At 39.7% G+C, this 9,781-nt stretch overlaps 2 protein-coding genes across 2 annotated transcripts; both read left to right on the top strand.

Annotated features, from left to right (window-relative positions):
- The first annotated feature begins 430 nt into the window (after nucleotides 1-430).
- LOC110911163 (probable zinc transporter protein DDB_G0291141) lies at nucleotides 431-3,389 on the top strand. The gene has a single exon (XM_022155758.2). The coding sequence runs from the start codon at nucleotides 557-559 to the stop codon at nucleotides 2,900-2,902; it is 2,346 nt and encodes a 781-aa protein (XP_022011450.1). The 5' UTR covers nucleotides 431-556; the 3' UTR covers nucleotides 2,903-3,389.
- A 982-nt stretch (nucleotides 3,390-4,371) lies between these two features.
- On the top strand, nucleotides 4,372-9,078 carry LOC110911162 (E2F transcription factor-like E2FF). Its single transcript, XM_022155757.2, has 11 exons — nucleotides 4,372-4,705; nucleotides 4,787-4,854; nucleotides 4,923-4,975; nucleotides 5,075-5,152; nucleotides 5,253-5,306; nucleotides 5,442-5,532; nucleotides 6,342-6,412; nucleotides 6,513-6,585; nucleotides 6,671-6,732; nucleotides 6,816-7,206; nucleotides 8,712-9,078. Exons 1-11 carry the CDS (start codon nucleotides 4,623-4,625, stop codon nucleotides 8,816-8,818), a joined length of 1,131 nt encoding a protein of 376 aa, XP_022011449.1. The 5' UTR covers nucleotides 4,372-4,622; the 3' UTR covers nucleotides 8,819-9,078.
- The last annotated feature ends 703 nt before the right edge of the window (nucleotides 9,079-9,781 follow it).

The raw sequence follows: 9,781 nt of genomic DNA, 5'->3' as shown, positions 1-9,781 counted from the left end.
CCGCCACCGCCACCCACCACCAACGGCTGTCGTCGCGCCGCCGTCACTCGTCGTCCCCGCCGCATCGCCACTCGCCGCCACCACCACCACCCATCGCCGCCCCCGCCACCCACCACCGCCACCTATAACCACCCACAATCACTACCACCGACCACCACCACCACTACTCACCGCTAATTTTATTCATTGGTTTTTCTTGCCACCAAATCATACACAGTAATAATTCATTCCATTCACACATAGTGGTAACCAAACAAGACATGAAATAGTAATGATCCATCGCATTCCCTCGTGTATACGAAGAGCAAGGAATGGTCAAATTTTATTTTTTCGTGTAAAGAAAAACTAAAAATGTGATGGTCAAAGGACCGAAGCTTCGATTTTCCAAAATCGGATTACAAAACTTGCAATTTCAGACACAACCCAGGGGCTATTTCTGTACTTCATCCATAGTTGACTTCGTCACCCAAAAACAGTCGAGTCAGTCAGTCAACTTCTGTAATCACCAATAAAGTCGCAACTCGTAATTATCAATCTTTGATCTCCGAACTCACCGATGGCGTCCGACCACCACCACCACCACCATCAACACCGTCCCCACCGCCTCTCCCTCCCACCCCGGACCACCATCCAAACCACCCCAATCACCCCATCCCGTCACTACCCTCCTTTCACCCCCACACCCACCCCCTCCAAACACCGCCACCGTCTTCCGCCCTTCTCCGCCACCAAAACCAAACGATTCACCCCATCCTCTCTCTTCCTCCTCCTCTTCTCTCTCCGCTCCCTCTACTCCCTCCTCCCCTTCCTCCAATCCTCCCCCTCATCCTTCTCAATCTTCCCCTTCTCTTTCCTCGTCTCTCTCCTCTCCTTCATCCTCTCTTTCACTTTCTCTCTCTTCAAAAATACCCTAAATTCCAAATCCATCTTCACAATCCACCACTCCATCACCAAACACCAGCAGCGAATATTATTCGCCAAATCAATCCTCCTCGCCATCGTCTTCCTCATCCGCTTCCAAGCCCTCCGCTACTGCGGCACCGCCGCCATGATCCTCGCCGAAACCTCCGGCCACCTCGTCGCCGGAAAGTTTCGTAACTCCGGTTCCGATAAGGTTCGTGGATTCTTTTTCATGTTTACTGGATTGTTATTGCTGTCGATTAGTTGGGATCGGATTGAATGCTTTCCGTTTTCCTTCGTTAATCTAGGGGAATTCGGGTTTTCGTCGTTTCTCGTTGCGAATCGAGAGAAATGTGTTCGGGTTTGGGCGATGGTGTTACCGTTTGTTTCGGGTTTTTTGAGTGCTTATGAACAAGGATCAATGAATTGGGGGGGAATTAGGGAGTTAGGTAGGAAAGAGGTGGGATTGATTTCGTTGTTTTATACCACTGTTGTGCTGTTTGTTCCTGCTGCGGTTAGTATGTTGGTGTTTGAGGCGGAGGGGGATAGTGTTTCGATTGGTGGGCTTGGATGGCCGTTGGTGAATACGGTGGTTTTCGGGGTGCTTTTGAGTGAGAGTTATGTGGATGAAAAGGTGAGTAGGTTGAAGGATTTTCGGAAGGAGTTTGTTGTAACGTTTGTGTGTACGGTTGTTCTTGAGTTGGTTTATTACCCTGAGCTTTCGCTTTGGGGGTTGTTGATTTGTGGGATGTTGCTTTGGGTTGGTGTGATGGAGTTGGATCCTGTTCGGGTGGATTCGTTGGAGTTAGGGTTGGAGGTTCCTGATACGTTCTTGGTGTCGGTTATGAAGTCTGTTCGGCATGTTTTGAGTGAGAGGAAGTCGAGGAAGATTGCGCTTTTTTTGTTGATTAATACTGCTTATATGGTGGTGGAATTTGTTGCCGGGTTTATGAATAATAGTCTTGGGTTGATATCGGATGCGTGCCACATGTTGTTTGATTGTGCTGCGCTTGCGATTGGGCTTTATGCTTCGTATATTGCACGGTTGCCAGCTAACAGTCGGTATAATTATGGTCGTGGAAGGTTTGAGGTTTTGTCGGGTTATGTGAATGCTGTGTTTCTTGTTTTGGTTGGAGCGTTGATTGTGTTGGAGTCGTTGGAGAGGATCTTGGAACCTCAGGAGATTTCGACTTCTAGTTTATTGATGGTTTCAATTGGTGGGCTTGCTGTTAATATGGTGGGGTTAATCTTTTTTCATGATGAACATCATCACGCCCATGGTGGCGCTGCATCGTGTTCGCATTCCCATTCACATAACCATGCTGGACATGATCACAAAATTGACACCAAACATCATGATCATCATGACCATCATCATGTTCACCATGACCATGAACATCACCATGATTGTGAACATGATCATAATCACGGTCATGTGCACAATGACCATGAACATGATCATAATCATGATCATGAACACCATCATAATCATGATCATGATCACGCTCACCATGACCATGACCATGACCATGATCATGAACAAAAGCATCATCACCATCATATCGATCACAACATGGAAGGCATATTCTTGCATGTATTAGCCGACACTTTGGGAAGTGTAGGAGTTGTTATCTCAACACTTCTCATCCAGTACAAGGGGTGGCTCATTGCGGACCCCGCATGCTCTTTATTCATATCGATATTAATCGTGTCTTCCGTTATACCATTGTTGAAAAACTCCGCAGAAATCTTATTGCAAAGAGTTCCCAGAGATCAGGAGCACGAGCTAAAAGCAGCAGTAAGTAGTATTATGAAGATAAAGGGTATATGTGGCATCCAAAACTTTCACATATGGAGTCTTACAAACAATGATGTCGTTGGTACTCTTCATCTGTATATTTCTACGGAAACAGACAAGGTTTCTACAAAGAAACAAGTTTCAGATATTTTACATGATGCAGGCATAAAAGATTTGACATTACAGGTGGAATATGTTAAATAGTCGAATGAAATTGTCTGCCCACTTCAAGAAGGGATTCAAAATTTGAACTTTTATAACGAGCATGTCAACAATGGCGGTTTTGAGCGAGCGTCGAGTTGTGTGATCAAGATTTGTTAGTGAAATTATGTTCAGGTGTGTATCTGATCGTTTATTCTTGGAACGAATCTTGGAAACAAAGATGGCAACTTTCCTGTTGGGTTTGTTAGGAAATGAGTAGAGAGAGCTGGGTTTGTATGGTTTAACCGGACATTGACTTTTTAACTGTAAGATGAGGTTTCGGCGGCAGTAATGGTGTCTGGAAGCCGAAACAGGTATACTGATATAGAGCAGCCTGCCGTGTTTTGCTGATATGTGATTTTAAACGGCTGAACCTGTAAACTAACTTATTTTGATTTTGGCAAAACTAGATGTGAACAATCATTTTGATACACATATATATTGTACCTGACTACAGAATGCGTATGATATTACGAGTTATGATCAAATATGACTACAGGATGAGCTTCTACTCTGTGCAGACTAGCTTTCATCAGAAGTGTAATATTGCGCTTCTATGTCGGTGACAATTTTCTTCTATTTTATGGGCCGGCCAAATAAAGGGTGTTCATCTCAGAACAAAAAGGATATTGAGAACTGTGATAACCGCATAATACACTTATACTATTAAAACTAAAGTGATATATTAGACAGTTATGTAGCCGACACAGTTTCTTCGTATTTTGATTATTTCTATGCGACACAGTTTCTTCGTATAATGATTATTTCTATGCACCATATATAAAATGCATTACGTGGTTATCGCATTTTTTTAACATATTTTGGTTCTGAAAAGAACGCGTCCTTAAGTCTAATAGTAATATGTCGTCGATGAGAGTTTTTTCAAGTATTATACTCTCAACCGACTGCTTTGCTTATGTTGATGGTAGTTTTCTTCTTAGGGGCTGTTTGGCAACATCTGAATGGTTAAGTGCTGAACCAGTAAGAGGTCTGAACATTAAGTGCTGAACCAGTAAGAGGTATGAACCATTAAGAGCCTGTATAATGCTTAACCGTTCAGAGACAAATGTCTGACCATCAGATAGAGGTCTTAACCATTCAGACTCTGTATAACGCTTAACCATATAGAGGCAAATGTCTTAACCATTCAGACATCTGCTCGTGAAACAAACAGTCTGAACAATTAAGTGTTGAACCAGTAAGAGGTTGGGCTGTTTGGCAACATCTGAATGGTTAAGTGCTGAACCAGTAAGAGGTCTGAATCATTAAGTGTTGAACCAGCAAGAGGTTTGAACCATTAAGAGCCTGTATAATGCTTAACCGTTCAGAGGCAAATGTCTGACCAATTCAGATTAGATGTCTTAACTATTCAGACTATGTATAATGCTTAACCATTCAGAGGCAAATGTCTGAACCATTCAGACATCTGCTCGTGAAACAAACAGTCTGAACCATTAAGTACTGAACCATTAAGTACTGAACCAGTAGGATGTCTAAACCATTAAGAGTCTCATTAAGAGATAAACAAACAACCGTATTTTTAATTCAATGATGTGTTTTTAAAATTAATATTAAGTAATGAAAATTCAAAATTAAAAGAAAGGCAACTAAACAACGTGCATCGTCCCGGATTCAAAATCCCCGATCCCGCCATCGATTGACCAAAACTACCACCAACTTCACATCTTCTGTCAATCGAGCTGACTTGTCCCAATTTCCATCTATGGCGTCAATTAATGATTCCGAAACCAAGATCCCTTCGCTATACAGCCGTAAAGAGAAATCTCTCGGTGTCTTGTGCTCCAAGTATTATTAACCTTCCCTCTCTCTCACTCCACGTTCACTGATTATACATGTATCTAACGATTTGAGATCGAATGGTTGCAGTTTCTTGAGGTTGTACAATAAAGAAGGTGTTGAATCGATTGGGCTAGATAACGCTGCAAATCAATTAGGTTTTCATCTGTTCTTCATGTTTTCATTTGATTTTTATTGATTCTACTTACTGAAGGTAATCTTACAGGTGTTGAGAGGAGGCGAATTTACGATATCGTCAACATATTAGAAAGTGTTGGGGTAGGGTTTTGTTACAATTTCATATCTGTTCTTTTGTTTATTTGAAAATCGGATATGTGTATGTGAGTTAGGGTTTATTAGTTTTGTTTAATTTGTTAGGTTTTGACTAGGAGAGCAAAGAATCAGTATACTTGGAAGGGGTTTAGTGCAATTCCGCACGCGGTAGAAGAGCTTCGGGTACACGCAAACATGTGTTCGATTTTCTTAATAACTTTTGTTGTCGTATGATTACACAAACACTTGAATTTTGATATTTTGTATGTGCATTTACTTGTAGAAACAGGCATTTAATGAAAACCCTAGAGTCTCTGGATTCTGCAGCTTTGGAACTGTAAGTTTGCCGTGTTAGATTTGAGTCTCCTTTGTTAATTCTGTACACCATCAACATTTTTCAAGCATGAGACTAGTGTCAGATCATCGTGGTTGTTTTGTTTACATTTGACTTAAGATTAGGGATTTCTAACAGGTTGTAAATGAGAACGATTGTCGTGGCCCTTCTAATTCCAACAGTTCATACACTGACAAGTATACTAAATCGTCTGGATCTTCTAAGAGTGGTAAGTTGATAACCTCCTTTTAGTTCCGTAAAATTAGTTTATCTTTATCAGTTTATCTTCTTGGTTTTAAAAAGCAAGAGGCGCACAAAAGTGACGGGGTCTAAAACCGAGGCGTGAAGCGCTAAGCGCAAAAGCGGCAGGCTTTCTGTACCCAAGGCGCAAAGTGATTATATAATTTTTTTATATATATCCTATAGGTTTTTAGCATCCCTTATCCAAAATATAGCTATAAGTACAAGCCAAAAAAACCTATTGTACTACAGTTTGAAGCTTAGAAACAGCATAGAAACAGCCTATGTGCGCGCCTCAGGCCTGAAAATCCCCCAAAATTGTGCTTTTTTGGGGTTTCTTGTAAAAAGCGTGCCTCGGGCGCACAGGTCTATGACCTATGATGTCAACACATCATTTATCGAGTATCTAAGACCTATGATGTCAAGGCGCACAGGCCTCGCCGAAAGCCTAGGCTTTAGGCGCTTAAAAAATGAGGGCTTTTAAAGCGAGACGCATAGCATAAAAATACCACTTTTAGGGGTTTAAGACATGTTTTAGGTTTGTTCACTGCTAGTTTAGATGGTTTTAGGTTGATTTCAGGTTTGTATAGGGCTTTTAGACATGTTCAAACAGGTTTATATGATTTTTGGCCAGAATTTGGCCGGAAACTGCGTCTGATAACTGATTGCCTGAGAATGCGCCTTTCGGCTTTCGCGGCGCAACGCTTTCCTTGCGCTGCGCTTCTGCGTCTAGTGTGCTTCTAACAACATAGTCTAAGACTAGTAAATATGTAATAGTATTTCATTTTTATATGTCAGAAAACAACAGGAAGGAGAAATCACTTGGACTTCTGACACAAAATTTCATCAAGCTATTCATCTCTTCTAATGTGAGTGAACCTGCTTGTAGAAGATTCTTTTCACAGTATGAAAGCTACACTATTTTCAGTTAATACAACCACAAGTAAACAACCTTTTTATACCCTTCAGGCAGACTTAATCTCCTTGGACACTGCTGCAACAGCACTGTTGGGCGATGTGCACGACCCGACAGCCATGAGAAGTAGTTTCTTTTCCTATTTGATTTATAAATTTATATACGCGATACTAGTTTTTCCTAGACTTAGGCTTACATTCTGTGTATGCAGCAAAAGTTAGGCGTTTATATGACATTGCAAACGTCTTTTCGTCCATGAATCTCCTTGAGAAGGTAATTTATAGATTTATACTTTACAAATTCTTCAGTGTGTACAAATCGTAGTTTCTAAAATGTTTGCTGCCTTAATGTTGAAGACACGCCACCCTGAAAGCGGGAAACCATCATTTAGATGGTTGGGACCGAAAACTAAATCCCAAACGTTAGATACAAACAAAAGAAGAGCTTTTGGAACGGATATTACAAACCATGAGGATTTAAAAAGAAAACATGTCGATTCTTTGTCTGATTGGAGCTCGAAAGATGTGACTGTGGCAATGCATGGTAATATTGACTGTGTGAAGGTCGAATATAGTGAGAATAATACAACACAACAGCAGTCTTCATGTAACTCGAAGGAATTTGTGTTTGGCCCCTTCACACCCGCCATCACACAAAGGGTAGGAAGTTCTGGAAACAAAAAGTTAAAGCAGGTTCAGGACTGGGAGAATTTGGCTGATACGTATCGTCCTCAATATTGCAACAAAGGTACAATGCTGAATTTTGCAAGCGTCAAAATGGGTCAGGCGGGTTGAGCACCGAGTTAACAAAGTAGACTTTAGGGGTGTTTATCGAATCGAGTAACGAATTTTTTGAATAATTATTATTTTTGCTTGAATTTGAATTCGATTAAAAACTGGTCAATTCAATGCAATTCGTATTCAAATTAAAACTCCAATTCCTATTCAATTAAAAATTCGAATCGAATTCGGATAAATTCGAATAAATTTGTTTTGATTTAAATTCATTTAAAATATGTAAATTCGCTATGAGCTATTTCGGTTGGTAATGGGCTATTTTAGAACTTAGAATAAATTTATAGATTAATTAATATTATAGCTCAACTTAAAGTTATATGTGTGTTTTATATATAAATACAATAAATAAATATGTAAGTTTTGAATTTGAATTTCGAATCGAATTAAAAATTATAAATTTGTATTCAATTTACTGGACGCGAATTCGAATTATTGATAATCGAATTGAGTTGAACTTGGAATTTTTCGAATTCGAATCGAATTCTGAACACCCCTACTTAGGGCTGTAAACGAACCGAACGTTCAGCGAACAGTTCGTGAACCGTTCGGCGGGAAGTTCGTTTATGTTCGCTCGTTTATTAAACGAACGAACATGAACAAGAAATTCCGTTCGATTAGTTAAATGAACGAACATGAACAGAGATCTCGTTCGTTCGATTGTGTTCGTGAACGTTCGGTAAGGTGTTCATGAACGTGTTCGTGAACATTCGTGTATTTGCGTTCGTTTATGTTCGTATATTTGTGTTTTAATTGAAGCTCTTTGTACTTTCTTATATTTTATTTGTACTTTTTATATTATTAAACTTTTATTTATTTTATTACCCTAACAATTAAACTAGGAAACTCATTTTCACCTTGTTTATGCATCATTTCCCTTTCATTTCTCACTATTTACATCGACGAATACGATAGACCTCCGTTCCACAATAAGGGATTCAAGTTCGAGTGCTACTCTCTGGGCCATCTATCTTTATCCTTTGTCGCGTTCGCCAAATTTATTTGTGTTCGTTTGTGTTCGTGAACCGTGCGCGAACACGTTCATTTCCTTAATGAACGAACACGAACATAAAATCCCGTTCGGTAAGTGTTCATGAACCGTTCGTGAACACATTTATTTTCTTAACGAACGAACACGAACAAGGCCTTGTTCGTGTTCGTTCGGTTCGTTTACAGCCCTACCCCTACTTTATACGGGTCTAAACTGGCTCAATTGGGTTTGCCTGAAACACTCTGTTAAGAAGACTAAATTTTTATAGAAGTTTCATGCATTGAAAATACACTTTGGATGACTTTTGACTTGTTCTTCTTTTAGCCATTTTCTTAACCTGTTAAAGAGATAAAAGCACAAACCAAACAGCCACACATTCACGAGCGAATGAGTTGATTGCAAACTTCATTGCCTTAATGGGCATACATTATACGTTTATAACATATGTTTACTTGCTAACATGACAGCTCTAGGTGACATTTTCGGGCACTATGTGGAGGCATGGAAATCGTGGTATGATGAAGCAGATGAAAAGAAAACGGGGCATCGGTCTCCTGAAGAAGATGAAGACTAGCGGTTAGTGAATTTCCATTGGGTGCATATGATCTTAATGCACCAGCTTATGTGTATTTTCAGGTGGTTGTAGTTACCATAATCTGGTATGGTTAAGTTTGTATCCCTGCTTCATCGTTCGAGAATTCTTTCTTGCCTTGTAAATAAAGGCATTTTGAATTTCGTTACTAAATTCTAATACTGGTGAAATCATGTTACTACCAACTGTAATTCTTTAAACCACATTAAAAACAGTACAATACCCCCGGTGGGGGCGAAGAAGTCTGAAGAGGGCAGTGACTACCAACGGATCTAACAATGAACATAAGAGCCATGACCACCATGGAAGGACCAGCAAATATAAGTGAGGTATTCAGGCCTGTAAACAAACCAAATGACCATGAACGGGGGCTTGTTCGTTTAACTTTAACCGAACAAATGAACAAACACTTGAACTAACATTATTTCTTGTTCATGTTAGCTCGTTAAAAAATGAATGATTTCCTATGTTTCTAGTTAGGGATGGCAAAAAAGCACAAGCCCGACGGGTATACCCGAAACCTGAAATATACGGGCCGGGTATACCCGAAGCCTGACAGGTGTGGGCCGGGTATGGGATTAAAAATATAAAAATATTCTTGTACGGGTACGGGTATGAGATTTAGCGATACCCGGCCCGTTTACCTGAATAATACCCGAAAAGCATATTATTTTAAATTTATTTTCCATTTATATAAACTTTAGTACATACACTTATTCATACTATTTTGCTTTGTTGTTTGTCTTCAAGACTTTAACATACAGACACAAGATTTTATGTTTAGTTATGTTGTTTCTATGCAGATTAAAAATGTGTGTTAGTTTTGGAATTTTTTAAACACATTTCAAGTTGTTAGGGGGATTACTTGGGTTCTGATTAATGCTACTATTTTTCATGTTTGGTGTTTAATTAAAAGCAAATTATATAAACTGACATTATGTGCTC

This window comes from Helianthus annuus, chromosome 15, assembly GCF_002127325.2.
Source record: "Helianthus annuus cultivar XRQ/B chromosome 15, HanXRQr2.0-SUNRISE, whole genome shotgun sequence".
Classification (NCBI taxonomy): domain Eukaryota; kingdom Viridiplantae; phylum Streptophyta; class Magnoliopsida; order Asterales; family Asteraceae; genus Helianthus; species Helianthus annuus.
The sequence above is the reverse complement of the archived record's forward strand: the minus strand, read 5'-3'. Positions and strand labels throughout refer to the sequence as shown.